At 37.9% G+C, this 25,201-nt stretch overlaps 1 protein-coding gene across 1 annotated transcript in view; it reads right to left on the bottom strand.

The window, feature by feature from the left end:
- The window catches only part of GPC6 (glypican 6), a 769,976-nt gene that overhangs the window by 515,684 nt on the left and 229,091 nt on the right, over nt 1–25,201 (bottom strand). Inside the window, exon 2 of the mRNA XM_065651447.1 lies at nt 15,935–16,093. Within this exon, the coding sequence (XP_065507519.1) occupies nt 15,935–16,093 (159 nt within the window). The remainder of the gene's footprint in view (nt 1–15,934; nt 16,094–25,201) is intronic.

Here is a 25,201-nt window from a genome sequence, read left to right on the forward strand (position 1 = left end):
TGCTTACAGAAAAAGCTTGGATCAATGAAGATCAAGAAAAACTATGAATGTCTCTAAAAACTTTATGGCATTAATATCAAGAAAGGTGAGGTTATATCTAAGGGTCCAAAACAATGTTGTTGCATTTGCAATGTCATTGCTACCAAATTGTGTGACCTCGAAAAAGTCAAACTGCTTTTATGTACCTCAGTTTCTTCATCATCTTTATAGTTATTTGAGTATTATAAGAATATTTACTTATACAGAGAATTTGCCAGACTTTAATTAACAATCTTGATTTAAATTATTAAAATATTCAAGAGAATATATAAATAGTAGAATGAAAATACATGGAGTGAAAAACAAAAGATGTCTGAGACTCCTTCACATACAGAAGAATTTTCAAGATCTGGACAGGTTAAACTGCTTGAAAAAATGAGTTAGTATCCTTGCAGTTCAAAGGTTTAGGATTATGTGGTTTACATTCTCATTTAACACCTACGATTTCCATCTCTGTCATTCTAGGACAACAATCCTTTGCATATTCATCCCCTCGTGAATAATATGTCTTTGTGGTTAGAGAGAATTATGTATTTGATTAAAGTATAACAATGCAGAACAACTCTGCAAAATCTGACTACAAATTTTCAGCAAAGTGTCTTCAGTCTAATTTCAGAAATGTTTGAAGCAGATATAGATCTGAAAACAAGCCTTGTCATTTGGAGGATGAATATGCAACTCATAATTGTCTTTTTTGGTAGTCCATGGGGTAGAAGATTGTATTTTTCAGACCATGTTAATTTATCTGCTGAATTCTAATTGCTGAATCTGTTTTCAGCCTTTTTTCATATCTTACTGAAGAAGAGATAACAACTTTAACAGCCTGATAATCAAGAAGCATGTTCTATGTTCAAGAGTTAAAATATGACAGATTGCTACTAGCATCAGAAAAGTGCTATATATTCATTATCTGTGTGACTAATCTCAGAATCATGCTTTGACAGGGAATGTGGCCTTACAAGTGCCCTGCTCTCTAGGCATTTCTAAATGATTCCCCAAATTCCTTACCAAATGGCACTGAACTCTTTGGAAACAAAACCAGATTATTCTCTTTACCCTAGACATACAAACTGTGATTGTTACTGTAAAATATCTCTGCCCTGGTTTACTCAGTAATTAAGTTGGTAAACACAAATAAATTAGACTTATTTGGAAGATAGCTTCACTCCAAGAAAGAACAGCAGAGTAATGTATAGATGGTAAAGATTCATGGATAGTAAAGTTGTCATCCACATTTTTTATTTAATAAACAAATAACACAATGGTGCTATTAGAATATGTGGGCTGTTTCTATTGTAAAGCACAGAATATCTTGGTAAAACCTGGATCTATTTCCTGACAAGACTTCAGGTCAATGCCCCAGCACTATATAAATGTGATACTCCATTAACTCACACATGTTTTGCAAACAGAAGCTGAGAAGAAGCCTTTTAGCTGCTGCAGAACTTGCTGCACTTGTTCGTAGATGGTCTATTAGTGAATTTGATAGTGTGCTGTTTCACTGGGTAGTCCAATAAAGTCTTTTAAATAGACTAAGTCATGAGGCACTGGTGGGAGCGCAGGGTCTATTCCTTTCCTAGGAGTCTGAAATCTGCATTGCTACTTTGGTGTTTTTATGTCACAGCTGAGCAGAAGCAGAGAGCCAAGCAATAGGTTATCAATTTTCTCCTTCTCAAAATTTCCACCTCCTAATTTTGTTGGTCTTTTGACAGTTTTTTTTGTTCTTATCTCCAAGAGTTACTTGCCATACTACATGTCCACACTGTTTCACCTCTCTCTCTATCTGTCCCTTCCACTCCTTTCTTTCATCTGGAGAAACCACAGCACATTTTTGCTGATTTAACATGCTAAACCAGTTTAGCTGGTTTAAAGTCAGCAAGACCATGTATGCAAGACCATCATAGTAAGGTGACCTTGTGGTAGATCCTTGACACCTAGAATTCTTGAACAATATGAGTTTGATTATAACCAGGCTTCATATTAATGAAGGAAATTTCAAGTGAGAGGATATGTAAGGTCTGAGTAGCAAAATAAGATTTTAAAAAAGACAGAAGGAAAGAACTCACACTTAGGAAAGTTGAGGTCCTGTATATAAGTTGGATGCAATGAAAACAAAGGTCACTCATTCAAACAAGAGTAACTTCAGGCAGTACCTTTTAAATCTTTGCAAGCAGAAGTATTCTTTTACATGACTTTTAATATTTTAATACAAAAAAATGCGTTCGTGATAAAGATTCCTTGCTTTGCCCTTTTATATGTGCATAGACATCAGAAAATTATCTTGCTACCACTATGTCCAGTAACGGTACAACACTTAAAATGCAAGGTCAAGAATGATATTCATCTCCTTATGTAAAAAATAATTTTAAAAAAGCCACAAAAAAGCTACAAGTAAAAATACTGAGCAAGCAACAAACAAGCAACACATGGCCACAGCACAAACTTTTTAAGTTCCCATGGGCATGAACAGTACCATACAAACTCATAAGCAATATTATCACTTGAGTTTCAGTTTGAGACCTTTCAATAGAACGGCCAGGGATACCTTTTGCATACCTACAGTGTTGCATTAGGGATGCACAAAACATGCCCTTAAATGGTCAGTGTGTGTGCTTTTTCCCCAATAATGCTGTTTTGTTTTTATTCCAGAACTTATGTAAAAAGCCTCTCACTTCACTGCTAGTTCTAACATAAATATGGATTATAGCTTTCCTGGATATGCTTGAAATAGTAAAATTAAATAAATACAACATAGATTATAGATAGGGGCATTGCCATTCTGCATGGTAACACGTTTTCTAGTTGGGGAATCTGTAAAGAGCAGTGTTAGAGAAGCAAATCAAAGAGATCAGGACATTTAGAAATTTTAGTCAAACCAGGAAACTGCTATTGTTTTTATGCTGTGCTAAGATTGTTTCCTTTCCTGCTGTGCATTTGAAGGCCTAATTACAGATACTCCTTGCATTCTGAAGCCTCTTTGGCGTTGAAGAGGAAAAACAGGTGCCAGGAGGAGCAGACTGACATGCTACATAATCCTCAACAACAAAAAATTCCTGCTGGTAAACAATCCTCACATAAACAGCCGCCTTCTCCTGCTCACACTTTTAGATGATTCACCAGAACCTGCAACCTTTGACAAATAAATCCATTGGCTGCAACAGCAATAAAGCCCTGCAGGTTGCCCAGTGAGGTATCCTTGCTGAGGTGACCTTCCTCTGGCCACCAGGTTTCAACACTTATCCATGTGACTAAGGCCACCGTAACAGTATAGTCAGTTCTCATCTCTCCTTCTCTCATCTCTAATCCTCCCTTCCTCTTCTGCATCACTCTTCTGCCATGCGCCTCTTTAGAAACAGATGAATAAAACCATTTCCTCCCGGGCACACCGCTGCAACAGTGATAAAGTTTTAGTGAGCGACCTACTGATGCGTAAGTAGAAAACCAGCTCACGCTAGAGAAACACACCTCTCAGCAATGGAACTGCATAAATCACGAGCATAGCACTGGTGAAGGTGAGGATAACGAGTTTTATTTCAAAGTGCTTTTCTAAAACTGGTGGGCGCAACATTGCTTTGGCTTGCTGCATTTTATTTTATACATTAGCTGAAAATGCAATAGATCCCCGTGCAAACGCCTGGCATTACACCTGCATATGTTTAGGTCCAGCACAGACTTATCCCTGGGCTAAGAACTGAAGAGGGATATTTCTAGTTTTATGTACCGTCATGAGTTTCAGCGCATTTGAAAGAACCCAATTCAAAAAAACAGCCATATTAAGGAAGAGAACGTAGAAATGTAAGGTATCAGAAAATCCAAATAAATCCCTATGCTTTTGGGCTTCTCGGTGAACAGTTAAGCATGATATTATCCTGGCAAGAATAGTATTGTCTCTCTGTCTCTGATGTTAGAACTGGTCAATTATTACTTTGAACTGACAATTTTTTTTTTTTTTTTTTTTCCAAGAACTGTGCAAAATCAGAGAAAAGTAGAATTTGGGTACACTCAGATTCCTCAGACCAGCAAACAGTGCCTTCCTTCCATGAGGAGCCATTTGAAAACTTCTTCCTGTTTCTCTTTCACTTTCCAAAGGCTTTTCTACTTCAATGATATTTTGTGTTGGAATAAAAAGAAGGACTTATACAAGGGCATGCAGATTTAATAAGACAGATCCAGATTCAGTGATTACATCTATACAGAGATAGCATGACACTGTAACTGCTAAAAATAATAAAGATATGCCCATATTTATCCAAGGAGTGTGATATGACAATAAAATGTTGGGCAAAAAAAAAAAGTCTGTTGTAGGGTAATTTCCAGTAAAATAGCTGTATGACTTCTTAATTTAAATTTCCTTAATGATCACTTGATATTTAACATCTCATTTTTATTTAACAGAGAAGCTGTCACATAGGGATCCCTGTCCTGCAAGGCATTTTATTTTATCCCTATCTTTAATTATATGACCATTCAGGCTGCTTGAGAAGCTAGTCACTGTCAGTGAACTGCTGAAAAAAATATAACACATTAAAATAACTTCAGCTTGGACATAAGCTTCCACAGAATACTAATTTATTTGTTTCAATCTACTTATTGGCATTTGGAATTATATCTATGCCCAGTGTAAAGAGTGTGACATAGACAAGGGTTGATTGATATTTAAATAGTACAACTGTGTATCTACTAAATAATATCTTTAAGTCAATAGAATGAACACAACAAAATTGAATCTTTATAATGTCTTGATAATTATTGTTGATAAAATGATGGCTATGCCAAAACATCAGAAGAGCAGTTAAGCAGGAATGTGTTGGAGGACTTCTGTTTATTAATGACATTTTGAGAACAAATCCCAGGAAGCAGCCTAGAGACAGGAACGTGTGACAGCAGGAATTCCTCATGAGCCTATTTGGAAAACTGTTACTAGCAGCACTCAGCTCTCCATTTCTCGTCCTCATCTCCAAACTGTTCTCATGCCACTGTGATTTTTCAGACAAGGCACTTCAGGATCGACATCTGTGGTACAGGGTGCACAATACAGCTGAGGAGTAGTTAAGAAGGTTGTTTGATTTAACAGCATCTTGCCTCCATCTGAAATGTTGCCATTCCAATTGACTGCATTGTTACAAGAAAAGTCTAAAAAGTAAACTCCAAGAATTATCAGATTCTGCGTTCATTTGGCAAAACTGGACCAAGTAGGATGTGGTATTGTAATGAACCTCACTAAACGTGGAATTTTCACTGGTTCAAGCATTCAGCTAATAGAAACAAACAAAAAAGAATCTTCTATTGATATACAATTAGATGAGAATGATCAAGCCTGTGCACCTTTACTTAGACTTAAAATCCGATGCGTGAATAAATAAATCATAACTGTTAGAAGCTGAATACCAACATGCTTACAAGTGTACAGCGGCCTTTTAAAATATCAGATCATGTATGTTTTGGTATCAAAACAGGAAGCTGAATCTCAAAGATAGAATATATACAGGAAAAGGATGGCTTCTGGGCAACTCGCTGTAAAGCAGACAACTGTAGCTTTCCACTAGCTGTAGCTCTTTGCTCTAGGCAGCAGATCCCAGCTAGCTGGGTTTGAGTAGAGTCCAAAAATGATCCTGAGATATCTGAGACTCTGGGATCCATTCCACATAGCCTAGAAGCATCTTCGGCTCATGGCCAGTACCGAAACTTGATTAGGCACTAGAGAAGGTTAGGCAGGTTCCCCTTGCAGGTTATTTAATGAAAGCTTAAATTAATATGTTATTTACTTGTAGGAGTGTCAGGAATGTTACTAAGACAAATACAACATTAGACACCAAAAAAACCCACTAATTTCCTGGGAGTCTTTGAGATTTTTTTTTTTAAAGTTGATCAAAGTGTTAATATTAGAAACTTGTAAAAATTAAAAATGCAGTGCTGATGCATTTCACAAATTCACTGTGCCATAAAACATACTATTGGAAGACAGTTTATAATAATTTGTTTCCTCATTTTTAAATACAAATGTTGGATTTTTCAGTTGAAAATAACCTTTAGTATCCATTTGAAATCCTTAAAAATATTTGAATTTACTGAAATTCAACCCAAAATGTGTATAGCACTTTGTTAACAAGAAATACATATTTCAACTTCAAATCTTGCTTCTTGATTTGTGTGGTGATTGAAACAAAGTGTTTTCTTTAAGCAATTGTTTCCAGCTTTTGAAAATTAAAAAATGCAGTCATTATTTCCTTAGTCTTAATAGTTAATTGCTCTGAGAAAATAGGGAATTTCCTAGTCTACATTCTTTCATATACATCCCTTTCTTGTTGTTCTTTGAAAGCTTGTCATATTTTTCCCCTCTAGAGATTTTACATGCTGCAAAAACTAGTTCACATCAAGCAGAGATCACCTGGTCTTCCAGCAGCTACTTGATGATACTACCAAATTTTGGTTCAACTTTTATACAAGTATTCCTAAATTTATTCCTTTCTTAAGCTGCACACCCATATGAAAATGCTTCAAAGTCAGAGGAATGAAAAAGCAGAAAACAACAGAATTTATTTCCTCAGTGCAGTTTTAGTACCTGCATAGTAAAGTTGCTCTTGCCACAGTAAAAAGTAAATCACATAGGTTGTACCCACTCACTGAAGTTAGTACTCAACAACTATCTCCTGTTGCCTTTTTTTGGCCATGATGTTGCTGAGATTTGCTTGACAGAAAATGTCCTATGTTACTGAAATGAGCTGTTTTCACCTCCTTGATGCTTCACATATGTTTTCACTTCAAGCGTAGCTATTCAAGAGCAAGGACAGCCTTTTAGCTGCGTGTTGATGAATTTCCTAATTCAGATATAGGGAATGGCTTCTAGATGCTCCCAAGATACCACGAGAAAATATCTATTCACAGGAAATAATTTCACCTAAGAATGCTAAATTCATAACCTGCCATATATTAAAGAAGATATATTTAAGGCCTTAAGGTTTGTTGTTCATTTGATTAAAATTTCTGGTGTAGCTTCAAAGAACAGTTCAAGTAGCAACAGTGTCTGCCATCGGTCTCTCCACTAATATGAAGTCTGTCTTCCACAAAAGCTGCATCGTTACCCATCTAAGATTGCTCCTGTAAGTCATATACTGTCCTTTACATTATTATAGTCATAGTACATGACACAGTATCTTGGGTCCTACTTCTGTCTCTCTCTTTCCCCCTTTCCCAGCTAATCCCCTGCTCTATGCAATATCACTGCTGTTAATGACAGGTAACTGACCTGCACATTGCTGAAACATTCAGCTGATGTTTCAGTGATATATAGTTCTGAATGCATAAAGCACACAGATTACAAACAGAAGAAACTGTAGGGGTTTATCTCTGATAAAACTTGCAAATGAATCTATACATACCCCAGAGTAAACTCAGCATGTGATGCATATCCAATAAATACACAAAGCAAAACCTTTTCAGTATAATTTGGAAAACACAGCAAAGCTGAAAATGAAGATCCTAATTTATGTAAGCATCTCAAGAAGAGAAAGAGTGAGAACTGTATCAGTAATATTTAGAAAAGGAATCCATAAAAAAATTTATGGAGAATCAGTGAAAGTTAGTTTTCCAATATATTTCGGAAAATTGGAACACTTCAGTGATCTAAGTGTCTCTATCTATTGAGTCCTGCATTTTTTTAAGTCCCAAGATTTCAGAAACAACACCTGAATGTCCATACGAAGTACCAACAAGCAAGAAATAGTGCAGTATGGATAATCTAGTAGAGTTTATATCTTGGTGATCTCCTTTTATTTTGTCTGTAGCAGTTCGGCCAGCAGCAACTGCGCTACTTGTGGTGGCATCACACCTAGCAGTTGGGTTGCAAGCACAGTGTTAGGCTCACCAGCATTTGTCAGCCCTCACCAGCACCGAGCAGGGCTGCCCACACAGACACCGACTGCTACTCCTTTCTACAAGCACTATGGCAATGTAGGCAGCACGTGTTTATTTTTTACCTCTCAGCTATCGATATAGAATGAGAGCGAATGTATAGCAAGCAGGGAAGACTTCAGAAGCAATACCCCTGTGCTACTTCCTTCCTGTCTTCTTGCTGAAGATCTGTTAGCTCTGATTTATATATGCGATTTTTGTAGTTACCATTAAGTATAGCACAGTGGACCTTAATGTGCCTGCTTTTAAACTATCTCTAAAAGTATTCTTATCGCACATAAACATATTGTTCCCTTCTCTTTCTAAAGGATCTCTCTTACTGCTAAAAGTGACATTCCTATGACACTCCTCACAGAAAAAGAGCCATTTCCAAATTTTTCTGGTAAAAGGCAGAGCAGAGGTAAAAGGAATAAAGGAAACTTTAATTTAAAATAAGCTCTAAAAAGTCTTTTAGATAAGCAGAGATATAGGGACAGAGATTCACTAAATCATTTTTCAAAGATTCCAAGATCCTTTCCTGATACATTATTTTAAGTTTGCTTTTAATTTCCCAGTTGTTTGGACACACAGGCAAAAGAATTAAGAAAAGAAGGGCAGCAAAAAGACAACAATGCCTATGCGTTACAGTCAAGAGATTAATCTAAAAAATAGTATTTCTGCATTTAATGAGTGTTGAGGACAACAAATGAGAAATTATAAGCGTATAGCTCCTATTATCCGGGGTGCTGAAACCATGGGTGAATACTCTTGTTTTGTAGCTTGTTTTTTATATACAGTCCTTATTTTTGATTCTTATAGCACGGTTTTGTCCTTGCTGTGTGTTAGGTGAGCACCTACCATCAGAGTAAGAATTAGGTATAGGTAACAGAGCCTCTGATGGTTGATTGTCAGGAGACCGATGTCTTTCATCAGTGTTATGGACTTGAGGCTGAGTCCTTTCTGAATCCTATTCTTGTCCATATGCATATGAAGCATCTTTAATCACAGGATTTTTAGTATTTGTAAATCAGTAATTTTACTTATGGGTTAGTATCTTTAAGTTTTGAACACTAAGTTCAGAAAACAATTTCTATCATAAAATATTAAAAATATACACTATGCAGAACTTCAGAGAAGATTAAATGTCATTTGAATTCAACAGCACAGTTTTTTTCAACAGGCATAAGATAATAACTGACTGCCATAGTGCTTACTTGCCTCAATATTTTTAATGTCCTTTTACCAACAAAATACTACAGGGAAAAAAAAAAAAAGGATTACTTTTCTAAAAGAGGCAAATAAAGCACAAGGAGGGCATCAAAAGAGTTTTAGATGTTTCACTCCATTATTCTGTTCCTTGGAGCAGAATTTATCTGAACAAAACTGTAAGTCCATAGTCTCTATGTCTGAACTAAATGCTCTCTCTAATCAATACAGAGAGATAAGCACTTCAGGGAGAGATTTTTCCTGACCTACTTGAGGTGTAAACTTTAGACGACCATGACTTGCACCTACCATTCCCTACTGACTATCGAGGGAACCTACAGGAGTTCCCTACACCGTGGACATCTAATATTCAGCAAGGCAAATTTTGCTTTCTATTTAACAGGAAAAGCACTGGATCTCTGCCCTTTCAAGCCCTGTTTGGATTTGGCTGTACTCGGACAACATCCTTTCTAAAGAGATTCATTTGAGCGTGGGTCACGTCCGTCTCTTCCAGTACAGGGTAGCAGCTTGTCCTTCGCTTTGCAGCTTCATAAACCTGATGCAGCTGGTTAGAAGACTACATGCTCCACTGACCAGCTGCACTCAGCAAATGAAGCTGTGGAACAACAGAGAGGACAAGCCATCCAACTGCATGAAGTGCATTTTCAGCTGCAGGGAGCACCAGAAGACACAAGTTCCTGCAGAAGTTCCTTGACTGGGTTATGGGAATTTGCACTCCTGGCTGGAAACTGTTCTTACTACAGGGCCAACCCTTCCTTTCCAAGTTTTGTAGGCTTGCCATTCTGCTCTTTTGGTGATTAAAAAAAGCAAAAAACCCAAAGATCTAATGTAATTTACAAACAAATTTTGACATAATATATGAAACAATCATCAACAGTAATCTCAGTGCAAATCTTAGAGGATTAGACCCTGAAATTGAATTGGCTATTATCACCTCTGATAGGATTTGGATCATGTATAGAATCTTTTATTTTCAAATTAATGTTTCCAGTCAAAAATAAGGTAAGAAATCTTTTATCGAGAATCTCTTTAAAGTTTAGAAACTTGCACCAGATGTCCAGCAAAGGTTTGCAAGCAGTTACATACTACAAGCCAGCAGATGTTACCTTTTGTTAAGGCTTCTATCTGCTCTAAGGCCTGTATGTTGGCAAGTGCAGAAGTTATGTAGTGTGTTAAAACAGTAGATGAATTATACATAAACCACGGCCCTGCAAGCACTGTTACAGCCAAACAGTTGTAGAGTTTTAAAAATCCACCTGTTCTGCAATGGATTTTGCATTTGATGGGAAACACATTGCAAAGCGACACTGAGATCTTGTAAAACAAACAAAAAAACCCCAAAACAAAATACCACCACTTTGCTCAGAACTAAACCCAAAAATATCAAGCGTGAAAAAAAAAAAATCTTGCTGGAAGTCCGTCCTTTACCTGCTGACCATGACAGCAAGAGTGTGCAAGTGGGGTCCTGTGTCGCTGCACCCCCTCCTCTGCAGAAGTCCACAGAGGTCAGTGCAGCTCCAGGTGTGAGCTGGGGCTCAAGCTGGGCAGCAAGCGTGGGAGGAAGGAGCAGCAGAGGACAGAAGACTTGTATTGGCCATGCAACTGGACCTCAGCATATCCTGACTTCCAGCATCTCCTTTATTTTACTCTCCACACTTTTTTGCCAGGTTTATTGAGGCAGTTATACCTGGCTATAGAGAGTTCATCTCATTGAAAAGTTCTTACTTTGTTGGAAAGCAGCTTCACAAAACACATTTTTGCCAGCTCTAATATCAAGGAAAGATTCATAAACACTATTTTCTCTCCAAGTTCTTTCATAAATTGTGCAAGGAAAGAAAAGGGGATACAGGGTCTCTAGGATGCTAGCTGTTCTTGCAGGTATTATTTTGGGGGTTTACCTTCAAACCTTTCTTTTCTGCCCTGTAATTTACATGGCTACTGATGGTAATGACTGTAAGAAATATAAGCAGCACTAATGGGTATAGACCACTGTTCTCCTGGACTGTAAAAAAAAAAAGGAGCATGGAGAACGATGACCCTGTAAGACAGATCAATGCAGCTGCAGATTGGTTCTTATGATATTCAGATTATTTTCCTTAATTCAGATTATTTTCCTTAAATGGCATCATGCCTCACACATTCTGCTGAAGGCTACCCACATCCGTTCGAGTTCATGACAGCTATTCTTAGATATTCTTTCATTTTAAACACCATTAGCAGGACTACTACTGTACTTTTTTTTAATGGGAATGAGGAGATAGAGTCTCTTTTATCAGGTTAAGATCTATTTAGCCTAAATTAAAATTATTTGTTACAATTTTCCTGTAGTTATTCAAAGGATTAGTGAGAAAATGTCACTGAACGGCTACTTGTCTCCTCGTTAACATTCACGACAAAACCTTCCAGTAAGGCTGGTTCCAGCTGCTGATGGAGCAATACTTAAAAGAAATTGGCTTGTCTGTGAAACAGCTGCTCAGCAATGCCACTATGCAAGGGAATTGGTGATAATAAGATGATACTATTACAGCTACACTGCTAGCGTAATATATTTTAAGCTGCTTTGAGGTATGCAGTGGAGGTCCAAGAACTGGAGCAAGATTGCATGTCTATTGCTAGGAACAGGAAACAGCTGATCATTACAAGTCTGCTTATTCGGATTAGTCCTACCCAAAGCCTTGGCGTAAAAGAAAAAACTGCTTCTGCTGGATCTCTTAACTTCCTGTGTGTTTCCTGTCTACTGGAAGGGTGTTTTGTTCCTTTTCCTGTTTTTAGAAGGGTTTGAGAGTCCCACTGCTGAAACAGATATTGCATTCTTTACTAGGAAAATTGAGCACCTACTGTTTCAACGGAATTTTTCTCATTTCAAGACTTTCTTTCTTTGGCAAGATTCTCAGGAGAAGATTCCCTGGATCTTCATGCACCCATTAGTGAAATTGTATAATAGATATTAATTTGAAATGGCCATTGAGTATAGCAGTGCAATGGCAAATATACAGATCTAGACAATACAGATGTAAACATCTGCAAATAAGGCTCAGCCAAGAAACAATTGGCAGCTGGTACTACATTGTGTAGTGACTCATGCTCATTCACACTGATTGTCTAGAACATGGAAACCGAATGAAAAATACTGTTGTCAGACCTTTCTCTCTGACACATCTTTGAACCTCACATGCTATGAGGAATAAAACACTTAGGAGAAAAAGAATCTAGAAGGGTCGAGCAGTTAAAAGTTCCAACACAGTGACAGCCCCTTAGAAATAAGAAGGGCAAATGAATAAGAAATGACTAAGATTGTATAGGGCTTTAGGATGCAACAACTGATTGCCAGTTAAAAGGCAGACATAATTCCTTCTCATCATAGCTGGTTCCAAAACACTTAATAGTTTCTCAAGTCCTCTGTTATGAATGTCATATTTAGCTTCTCCTGCTGCTTGTTTTTAGAGACGTTAATTTTGTAAAGTACTGCACTTCAGGTAAAATGAAATATAAAACTGACACAGATATGATGTAGGAACATTGCCAGCAGGCTGAGGGAGGGGAACTTTCGGCTCAGCACTGGCAAGGCCACATGTGGAGTGCAAGTCCAGGTCTGGCTCCCCAGTACAAGAGAGATACGGACATGCAAGTCCAGCAAAGGGCAGTGAATTAATGAAGGGACTGGACCATCTCTTACATGAGCAGAGGCTGAGAGAGCTGGGAGTGTCCAGCCTGGAGAAGAGGCGGCTCAGGAGGATCTGATCGATGTCTATAAATGTCTGGTGGAAGTAGTAAAGAAAATGGAGGGAGGCTCTTCACAATAGAACCCAGTGACAGGACAAGAAGCAGTGGGCACAAACAGAAAATTCTGTCTAAACACAATAAAACACTTTTACTGTGAGGATGGTCAAACACTGGCACAAGTTGCCCAAAGAGGCTGTGGAGTCTCCATCCTTGGATATATTCAAAACCTGTCTGCACCTGGTCCTGGGTGACCAGTGGTAGCTGACCCTGCTTTGAGCAGCAGAGGTTGACCAGGTCATGCCCAGAGGTGTCTTCACATCTCAGCCATGCTCTGATTCTGTGATTATGTGTAAGAATTTGTGTCTGACCAGAGGTTTAAGAGACAATGTTTAAATTAGAGCAGATTGAGGTTTCTTGTAGATTAGATCATGATTAGGAATCTGGGGCAAAATCCTGAAAAGGAAAACAGATCTCAAATTACCTTTCAGAATGAAAAATCATTCAATCTATGCTGAAATTTATGGTTGTGGGAGACAAAGCAAATAAGAAAGGCAAGGCATATGAAGGTCAGATCATAATTCAACAAAGAATTCCCACAACCCTAGTAAGTCTTATGTTGTGAAGATTAGCATTATCCTAAGACATGCCTGCTATGGCAGGAAAAAAAATCACAAAAATCTACAAGACTTTCCATGTCTCTTTTAAAAGTTTGCAAAATTATATAAATCTCTGCGCAAACAAAGAGGCCGGCAGCAATACTAGTTCAAATTAACTCCTCACGGGACCAGTGCTAACATACTCTCTATCTCAACATTACTTAAATGTTCATATATTCTGTTATTGCTTAGATATGCTGCTCTTGATAAACTTCCATAAAATCACCACAGTTGGCTGTATTTGTTTTGTTATTTCTGGTGTACTAGCGTCAAATGGCAGTCATGTACCTGAACTCCCTTGTGCAACCAAAGTACCAAATTAAAACAAACAAACAATCAAAAAGATGATTCTTGAAGAGTTAAAACAGAGACATTATCTAACAATCCAGTATTTGCTTTACACTGAAAAGCATCATCCTTTTTTAACCTGCAACAAACCTAGCTGGTTTTAGACTGAAAGACAGCCTGTTAGATGAATATATTTTTTCCATTAATGCATTTGCTGTTCCAGAAAGATTAAGCAGTTTTTCCACATAAGTGAACAACTTTTTAATAGTTTTCGAATAGCATTAAAATACTGAAAGTATACAAATATTTCAATTGTTCTTTGAAAATATTTCACATTGCAAATTCCCTTTAAAACATCAATGATAAGCCAGAAGAAACCACTTAGTCTTCTAATCCAGCTTTCTGTAGAGCAGATCCATAAGAACCCGAGAATTCAATATTTACAACGGGTCAGTAACTTTCAGCTATTTACTTTACCATCACTATTAAGATTCAGAATTTCACGTCACTGAAAAAGCCATAATATGCTTAAGTTCATTGCAATATAAAAAGGCCAAAAAATTAGTAAGGTACCATCTGAGCTCTGTGGTAAATGAGTGTATGTACCATAGTTGGTTTGAAATGTCTGTTCTGCTTGCATACTCATTTTGCAATACCGCACATAACTTCGGGGTTTTTTATTAGGTCCTTTGGAGCCAAGTAAAATTTTGAACATCCACTACCCAAAACGTTCCAACTTCATATTAAAAAGGGAAGCCATCGCAATGCAGAGCACTGCACAATCATCCACATCACAGTCCTTCCAAGGACTAAGGACACTTTCTAAATTATAACATCTGATCTGCCGCTGGAGACTTTTCTCCAGCTCATCCTCATATTATACATTTCCCATTCCCTCCTTTTATAATTCTTCTTCCCTTCTGTGTCATATTGAAAGAATCAATATTATGAAAAAAAAAAATCTTTAATTGGATAAAGAGAATAATACAGAATTACCCTACGGAGTCAGGGACATCTTCACTTTTTCTCTGAATGCAACCTCAGATCTTCTAATTCAGCTTCCAACTTCAGAGATAACCTTTCCACCATTCTCCTACCACTACTTGGGGTTAGCCAGCTTTACTGAACTTGTCTGCAGGCTTTCTGCCTACATGCAAAGATGCAGTTCTGTAATCCTCTTTCAAATGATGATTTACACCTCTTAGTGCCAGACCCTTTCCAATTTATGCATATACACAAGTGCTCAGGGGGACACATTCAACAGACATACAGATTTCATATTTAGATAGAGCCATGACTGAATATTCTGAAGCTCTTTAGCTCTTTGCTAATCTGCACTTTATAAAACGACTCAATGCAGTGTGACTTGAAAATAAAGAGTGACTTGCAAATACAGACACAGCCATAAAACCTCCTTATTAAAGACAAGCATTTAGCAAATTGTGAGACTGAACCCCTGATCTTACAAAGATCATACAAAAGCCGAGGACCAGAAGAGATTGGAGTACTGATTAGAAACAAATAAAAACCTCAAACTGTCCTTGTCAATTCTTTCTAGGTATAGAAGATGTGCTTGATACTGCTTAAGTGGTTTGCATGACAATCTCTCTTAAATGCAGCTGACGCCTGAGTTTTTGGAAGCCAGAAGCCCTCTAAGAGATTCTGTACATCACAAGAAAATCATTCAGGAAAAAACTATAGCCTTAAGGCTACAAAAAGGCAGACTACAAAAAATAAACTGCTTTGCAATAACAAAAATCATGGGATAACCACAGTTCATCTTGCAACAGTGAACATAATTGCAAACCTAAATTTTGCATTTGAAACTAGGAGACAAAAATTATAAACCTCTCTATGCATATCTAATCTCTTTTTTCAACATTAGCCAAGCCTGCAGGCGCTTAACAGTCTGATTCTTGATGTTATTGTAATTAAAGGCAATACTCACAAGGCTGATAAGCACACCAGCTGCAAGTTAACCCTTATCTTAGCCAAACTGACAACTGCAAATGTGATATCTAATTGTAAAGAAAAGAACATTGGAATTCATTCTGGATAACTGACTTCTAAATCCCATAACCTTGAAAATAAGTAAATTATATCCAGCCTACCGTCAAACTTCTTGTGGCGGGATACAAAAGTGGTGCGTACAAAGTGACTTGTCTCCTCCACCAAGTTTTCAAACTCCAACTTGCTCTGTTGGCTTAACTTGTCCTCCATTTCTGAGGTGCAACATGTATATTCCTGAGGGCAGATTCTCAAATGTTCCCCTAGAATCATAAGAAAAAAGGAATTAGAAATATTTGAGTACAGACAGAAATGTGTCAGAACCAAATATACATGATATTTTTTCAGTTAAGGGAGATGGGCTACCCAAAGAGCTCTTTCAGCCTTGACTGCTTGATGGGGAAGACTTTGAATTGGTATCAACAACTTTGCCATAGTTGGGCATTCCTCACACAGGAGGGGAGACACACTTTACAGAGTCGTTTTGATACTTGGAAAGGTAGAACTGTCTTACGCCAAAAATGATTCCTCACATTGAAGAAGCCTTCCTCATAAACATATGCTGAAAAATCCAAACACAATTACTTCCTTTCTGTTTGTATTCGAAATGCCTGGAGAAATACCTAGTGAGATGACCTGTTACAAGTCACTGGAGCTGTCGTGCTGTGAGAACATGAAAAAACAAATTACGTATTTCTGTAGATAGGTCCCACTTGCCCAAATGCACCAAAACTTTCTCCCCTTCTACTCTTCCCTTCTGCTTGAGTAAGTGTATTTTAATGGCTGTTTGCGTACCACATGTTTTCTTGGGCAGCATTTCTTGTCAGACTGAGCAAGTACTCTGCTGAATAGGAGAAAGCAATGAAGAGTTTAATTAATGCTTATGTTATACGGAAATGTAATGTAAAAGGTAATGAAAGCCTCTTATTTAATTCAATAGATTTATCTTTTGAAGCACTGTGCCGGTTCTTCTGACAATATTGCTTTCTTCGCTACAATTTGCAAGTGGAAACCAATTCTTTAGCTCATGAAATTAAAATGGTCTGTTATTACATGAAATGTGAATTTCCAATTGACACTGTACTATGGGTGTCAGAAACATTCAGCTTGGTTTTCACAAAGGCAGGAAATTCTACCATTCCCTCTCGAGAAATAAAAAGAATGATCTGCCTCTATGATTAAAGTTACTTGTAAGGCAATGAAAACATTTAGCTTTCTGTACACCGAATCCTGATTAAAAATCCCGCTGCAAATCTCTTAAAGGTGCAAATAAAATTATATACAAAGCCCAAGGGTTAAATAGATACTGGGGGCCTGATTCTCATTTATATTGAGGCTCCTTTCTACCATTGCTGAGCTGTAAAGAAGATTTAAATGCGATTTATATCTACTTTAAGGCTACTTTTCACCATTCTTATTATGTAGAGAGAGGAATCAGGCCCTAAGGTTTATGCTTCCCAGGGGTATAATAAATTTAACTGCTGCATCATTTTGAAAACAGCATCAAAAAGAGGTTTGTGCATACTTAGAATAAACATTGTCTTGAGTTCACCCTCTCACCTTATTCCAATTTTCGTTTCAGTTTTTGAAGGAAGTCTTTTGATTTGAAATTTAATCATTCCTCAACCCTGAACCATCACCCCCATCTTAATTTGTTTTTTCCTGCAATAGTTCATAAGACATGAACTATAATGCCATGAGATTTCGTTTAGCAGTCTCAAGACTTTTTAAAAACTCACAGCTACACATCTTCAGGAAGGAGCATTTCATTATTATCAGTTACTGTTCTGCAGTACTACCTACAAGTCCCAGTCATGTCCAAAAGCACCATAACATAAAACACTATAAACCTGGAAAAAGAGATACCCCCCATGACCATCAAAATATTGTAAGGATTGTTTCCCATGTCTACTACACTCTCCCAACACAATAAATTAATTCTGTTCCATTCCCAAAATTGTGCATCTAAGCCACAAACAACACATACAGGGACTGGTGAGCCAGCTGCTGTCGAACATAAATGATAGTGGTAAAATAATAGTTGCCTTATCCTCTGCATCGCTTTAGAAATTATTCAATAGCTAATATGTGACTGTGGAGGTACCATAAGATGACACAATTTGAATTCCTTTAGTAACAGTAATATTCTGAGTTTTTATTAGATGTCAGAAAGACAAGGAAAGGTGAAATATCGTGTCATTAAAAGCAGTGCTGTGTGCTTGATTAAATTAAAAAATATACTCCATCCATAATGTCTGTAACCCCCTTACTCGATAAACCCAGAGGTTTTTGCTACTTGGAAAGCACTGGATAGACCTATTATTCCAGCCAGTTCCAGCCACAGTGGTGGTTTATGCTTTCTATAATGATAATGCCCTTTAGTGCTGTTGCAGTCAATTTTTAAAATAAAATTCTAGTTTATTTCCTCTGTCCATTTCAAGTGTTTTTTATCATCTGTCTGACTCAGTTTGTTTTTCAGAATTGCCAGACCATCAACTGACCTAATGTGAATCATCAAGGCACTGTGCTTAGTGAATAACAGCCTTGGGCCTAGATTTTTAAGACATGTTATGCTGAGTATTATGACAAATTAAAGCATGTTGAACTCAGTAGAGCAGCCACTTTTGTAGCAATATTAATTTTTACTTTGCTTATTCATTTATGCTCCTGCATCCTCTTTACTACAAAAATTACTTCCTACCTTGGCTGCTACAAACTCATTCAGATTCCTACTGCACTTATTTCTTATACCTGTATTTTCATTAAGTTACTTTTTTAAAGTTCACTGGATCTTCACTCATTTATGAGGCTCTTGACTGATAAAATATGAAACTCACATGTAACAGAAATGTTCACAACTTCTACACCACCTCATTGTTTTCCTCTCCTAACTATGTATCTTCTTAAATCACCTATACTAACCACCTGCCTTCATCACAAAAACTTTGCTACACTATAATCAGCTCTTTTTCAAAGACTTCTCTCCTCCTCTGCCATATACTCCCTGCATTTTAGTAGAAAGAAATAGTAATGTAAATATTGTGCTACTCTTCATATTCTGCTTCAAGATTTTTTACCTCTTCCTCTTTCCTGCATTGGAGGCTCAAGTCAGATAATAGATAAGGCAAAAGCATTTTCCATTGCTCTGTGCCAATGGAGTGTTTGTAGGCCTGGAGGTTCAAGTATACTTGGCAAAGATGAAGTCTGTAGAAATTGGGGCTTAAAAGCCCCAGTGTGTTTGTACTGACCACGACTGGCGGCAGTCTCCAAAGGCTCAGAACTTGGAAATAAACTTGGGCCCTTTCCTGGGAATGGTGAACAGCAAATCTCTGACAAACAGTCCTTTCTGTATGCTTAATCTTATTTTCTTTTTTAAAAACAGTGTTTATCATTTTGTGTTTGTTCTTATTAAATCTCCAACTCATGTTACTACCACCAGGTCATTAGTTCACTCCTTGGACAAAAAATGAGGACATGATTTTCTCAAAACAGAAGTAAGGTGTTTGTTTGTTTGTGAGCTTTTTGTGGCTTTTTGTTTTTTGTTGTTGTTTGCATTTGGTTTTGGTTTTTTGCTTGTGGGGTTTGTTTTGTTTTGGTTGGTTTGTTTGTTTTAATTAAGACGTGTGTGCTTTATTTCGTATATTTTGTTTCTTTTCTGCAAATCTGCTATATAACAGACTCCTTGGATTAGAAAATAACACTGCAGGCTATATTCAGTTGTGCTTCCTCTATTTCCCTGAACAAGGATCATTTACCATTTGCATTTTGTAATATATTGTTCTATTACTCTAAAAGAAGTTTAATCACTGATTTGTGCATTTACAAACCTTAAGTATTTTGCAGGCTGAATATGTGCTCACAGCTAATGTACCAATTCTTGCCCTGGGAAACTCCATATTGTCTATGTTCTTATGCTAATTTTAGCTAAGATCTTTTATGGCACGAATGGCACTGGATACAACTGACTAGTTTCTCCTTGTTGCAAATAGTGTCTCTCTAGACAAATCTGACCAAATCTAGTTATGCTGCACCAGCATTTTGCCAGACTAAACAGGTATTAACTCAGCGGTTCCCAGCTACCTACCACAACCCTTCTAACCACTGTTGCCATCTGAAGATGCTGACCTGCATATCCCTCCTCACGTGGCTTACGTTATATAAATCAAACCAATTGCTTGTTACAAATTCAGCTACCAGTATTCAGTTTCAGTTTTATTACTGCTGTAATCTCACACCTGCCTTCGCATGATCCAAACTGGCAAATTCTGTGGTTGAATTTGGTAATCCTGCTAGCATGTTGCTTTGAAGCGTGATAAAACAATTTATAAAGCACTTGTTTTATATTCAGGTATATCACAGTTTAGTGTCCCCATAATATGCTACAAACCTCACAAGAGTCTTTAAAAATTGCAGCTTATGACTCTAAAGCTGAAAAAATGCTTCTACTGTGTATCAAAATGCCAGAATTGATTTGAGCCTGGTAACTACTGGCAGAAGATACAATCTGAAGGAACAGTAAACCCTATGGAATATAACATTACTCTTAACAATTTCACTGCTGGATTATCTGAACATGTGATGCAAGCACTGATTACTTTATTAGAACTGGAAGCATGATCACATAAAATATTTTACATCAGCCAGAATTTTTTATGAGTCATGTTGCAAGTTGAACGATTTCAGAAGCAATTCCTCCTGAGGCAGTCAACATTTTATAGTTTCTATTCTATTTTTAAATTTCAAAAACTGATACTGTTCTGTAGACAGAATGGTAGGGCAAACCATATTACTGGTACAAATAGAAACATATGGTCACCACACTGCTTCATAAACTCAGCAATGAATAAATGTTAATAAATGAAAGGGGTAAATTCAAGGTGTGCTTTCAAACTTGGTCACCCTGTATGCATCAACAGTGCCTAAAGAGAAGACGGCTCTGGGTCCTTCATCATGCAGATTAGATTAATATGATTGGGCTTTGTCATTAACCATATTCTTTAAAAGTTGAAATACTTGCTTCAGACCTGAGCATATTCAGCCATTTGTGGAGACAGCAGTGTAATTTATCAATAGTATGATGTTTAACAAAGACAAGTGCAAAGTCCTGCACCTGGAACAGAATAACCAAAGAGCCTAGGACAGGCTAGGATCTACGTGGTTGGAGAGCAGCCTTGCTCAAAAGGACCTGGGTTCCTGGTGGACAACGAGCTGAACACAAGTCAGAAGTGCACCACTGCAGCAACAAAGGTAACTCTGATACTGAGCTGCATCCACAGGGGCATTACTAGCAGAGATAGAGACGTGATCATCCCACCCTACTCAGTGTTTTTCCGTCTGCTCCTGGAGTACTGTGTCCTGTTCTAGTCCCCACAATGCAAGGAAGATGTGGGCAGACTGGAGAGGGTCCAAAGGAGGGCCATGAAGATGATCAAAGGGCTGGAGAACCTGCCCTGCAAGGAAAGACTGAAGGATTTAGGTCTTTTCTCCATGGAGAAGGGTCAGGGGGAAATTCATTGCAGTTCTCCAGTAGTTAAAGGGCAGCTACAAAGAGGATAGAGGCTCTCTCTTCTCCAGGAGCCCCATAAAGAAGACAAGGGCAACAGGTATGTGTTGCACCAGAAGAAGTTTCATCTCAACAAATGAAATACTTTTTTTTACAGTGAGAACAATCAACCACTGGAACAATCCCCCCAGGAATGTGGTGGAGTCCCCATTGCTGGAGGTTTTCAAGGTGGAATTGGACAGGGTGCCAGTTAATCCAATCTAGGCTCCCTTTCCCACAATGCCTTGGACCAGATGACCTGTCAGGGTCCCTTCCAACCTAGGCTGTTCCATGGTTCTGCAATTAGGCACCACAGAGATTCCTACCTCTCAGAATTATAAAGGACTGGAACAGATGGAGTTTTGTTTCTAAAATAACATTTTCCACCTTGTTTCTTGTATTTAAAAAAAAACATTTAAAATTATTTAAAAAATATGATGAATGGAGTTAAAACAAAAACCTCATTCAGCTTAATCTTTTCACACTGTTTCGAGATTTGGATCTTTTTCTGTATTGACGATGTTTCTGAACACCTGCTTTTTGACGTTTTCAATTTAAATGCTCTACTAGTGAAATCAGGAGCATGGGAGGACTCTTCATGACCACATTATTAATTTTCTGTTATTGAAAACTATTTTCCTCCAATACACTTATACCCTTCTGTCACTCATATATGTAAAGAGACAACAGTGCGAGACAACAGTGCAGTGGAAGAATTTGACTCACAATCATCTTTACCTTAAAACAAACAAACAGCAGTATCATGTTTGCTGCATTAACTTATTTAGCAGTTAAAACTAAATTAGAAACATGAGTTTCATTATTTCAGCCAATAGTGGAAATTAAAATATCATTTTGTTGGACGAAAGCTGTTCCCTAGCCAAAAAGTCCTAAGGCTCCTTCTGACTTTGTAATTATCTTCTCTGTGGGGTATAACAGCCCTGCAAGCAGCCTCTGTAAAACTGCACCTGACATTCAAGTCGCAGAATTGAACTTTCCTACTCAAACTAAAAGGAAACAGATTATGATTTAAATTAATTCCATTATAATATTGGCCTGACAAGTGATGACAGAAGCAATATTTGTACAGAAAACAATAGCTGAAGGAGAGAAGGGAAGGCTGTCTGTAACACACAGATCATGTCTTCAGACACATCTCTCCTAATTTTAATTAGTGGCATATTGAACTTGCAGAACTTGTGTGTCCAGTGGACTCCAATAAACCCATGCAACTACCTCATGAAGGAACATGACTCATTTGTTTGCCTTGGACCCAAATCATCTTTGCTCAGGTTCTTTTTGTTCCTTGAGCGCTTTGAGGTCAATTAAAAAATGAATGCCTTCCAAACAGACTGATGATTAGTTAACAGTCTCTTCATTACAGATCCCACAGGGAACATTCATTTACAAGAAGCTGTGACCCTGTTGTCCTTGGGAAGCCCTCAGTAATAAGTTACAGAAGCAGAGGCCAAGGCAAACCTGTTCAGACTAGGACTATACAGATGCTAAAGAAAGAGCTGAAGTCCCTAGAGCCTTCCTAACTAAACTAATAGAAGCAGTACCACTACTCCAACACTCAGGTTCATTTTATTTTCCAAGCATACACAGTCAGACAATTGTTTTTTGATAGCACAGTTTGTGAGAAGAATCTTTAGTTACCTCTTGGGGGGTGTATTACTGGCATTGTGCTCAGTGCCTTGTGAAAAGCAAATGGTAAGGCCATGATTCAGCACTGTATAGTTTCATCATCTTGCTGGCTACATGGCTGCAATTTTCTGATTTCAAAGCATGTTTCCACCTGGGAATGGCAGCCAACTTCCCCTCCACCCCGATTGATTTTTGCTATTTATTATGTCCCCTACTATAATAGCAGAAATATCTTATACAGCATTATAGCAAGAAGTAGAATACAAGGAGCACATCACTTTACCATGACCATAAAACACAGTGCAAGCAGGTTTTGTATTTCAGCTGCTCTCAGAACAATTTTATTATTAAGGTAGCAGGATGAGATTGTATACATTCATGCATTTACAAAGATTTTAATCAATATTCGTCACATAAAACTGAAATCCAAAGATGTGATTGCAGCACATGTTATATCAGAGGCAGATTTACACCACTTAGCTCATGTATGCACAGAAATACAATCACAGTATGACAGAGTGGAGTTAGTTGCCCAGGGACAACTGGGTATGCTGTCCTCCCAAAACAAGTCCTTATCATAGTTACACCATAACTAATGTACATGCAGCAAAACTTAAAGCTGCATTAGCTACAGTCATGCCATTTGTTTGCACTGTTAAGTATACTTTAAAAATGCACAGATCCCTTGCTGATCACTGTATTGTCAGGTACAAAATCTATGTTTCTAAAATACTAAACGTAGCAACTACTGTTTACAAGTCCTTAATCACAGTGCTCTTCTCTTATTCGTATGGCTTCAGTCAGTTCAAGGAAAGCTTTTCATGTTGACATTATACAGAGGAAGCTACCTTCTTGTCTTCTGATTGAAAATGACATGTTTTCCTGCTATGCCAGTCATAGAAACAGTTCACAATGACAACCACAACATAGGTCGTGATGGTCTTCAGTCAGAGGCTGTAATGGGTACATTAGTGCTTCTGCCATAAGCTTTTTATTGAGATACTCTTCAGCCTAATCTCTTTCCTAGTCACTTGAGAAGGTACAAAAAGGCAGGATACAATTTATAAAGACTTTGGAGTCCTGTTATCATACTAGCTCAAGGCCTACCCATGAAATTTCAGGGCCAGAAACTGTGGCACTTGTCCTTTCATTTCTGTTTGGAACCAACCACTGTAAAGAACAAACTGCCTCTACGGGCTTCTAAGTATTAACCTGACCGTGACACAAGTCGTAAGGCAAAAAGCAAAGCACTTTGTCCAAGTTTGTGTGTCTTTGACTTTATAGAAGAGAAAAAACCCACAAGTAAAATAAACAGAGAAATCACTCAATGCAAAAAATCCAAAACGTGCAAAAAGTAATGTCTGATTACCCCCATGCAGGAGTTCCGCAGTCTGTGAGTCAAGTTTGATGCAAATTTGTTTGTCCTTGGCTTGGTTTTACAGATCCAATTGTTGTTATAGTGTGAGAAAGATCATGCTGAAGCCAATCGAGGTACTGGAAGCAAAACCACTGACAGGATTATGTGAGTTAAAGGATTCAAGAGAAAAACTACGGACATGGGAAGGTATAAAACCCCATAGATGATGAACTGGGGGTCAGCAACCCACCAACAAGGAAGATCAGCCCATTCCCAACTTCACTGATGACTGCGTGGCCACCAGAGAACTACTGGATATCTTACTATTCATGGCAATCATACTACTGTTTAGGCTCATAGCTTGTTAGTCCTAGTTATCTATCATGTGGAGTAACCAAAAAAGGATTGCTCTGTACTCTTGCACATATTCTGTAGTTGTGCATGTTCTGGGGTGACTTGCAGAGAGTTCACTCCCAGGGGTCAGGGGGAAAACTTCCCCAGCTGCTCCTCCTGATAGGCCAAGTATGAGGTGACACTGCAGTTGAGGGAATGCCTTTTTTCTGAAAGTTGTTCATTGCTACTGGCACCTCCTTCAGGTCGGAGGGCCTCAGAACAACAGAAACAAGCATTTAGTTATTTTCTAAAGGTGCACAACAGAATGTTCTGTGACTTCCCACAGTAACTCTTAGGCAGTTTAGGAACTCAGATCTTTTTCTGCCCACTTCTACCAAAATTCACACTGCTGAAAAGACTTTTCTTCAATGACAGGGAGCACCAACTGACAGAGGAGGAAAAAGTACAGGTACAGATTTCCAAAGCGATTGT

This window comes from Caloenas nicobarica, chromosome 1 (genome assembly GCF_036013445.1).
Source record: "Caloenas nicobarica isolate bCalNic1 chromosome 1, bCalNic1.hap1, whole genome shotgun sequence".
Classification (NCBI taxonomy): domain Eukaryota; kingdom Metazoa; phylum Chordata; class Aves; order Columbiformes; family Columbidae; genus Caloenas; species Caloenas nicobarica.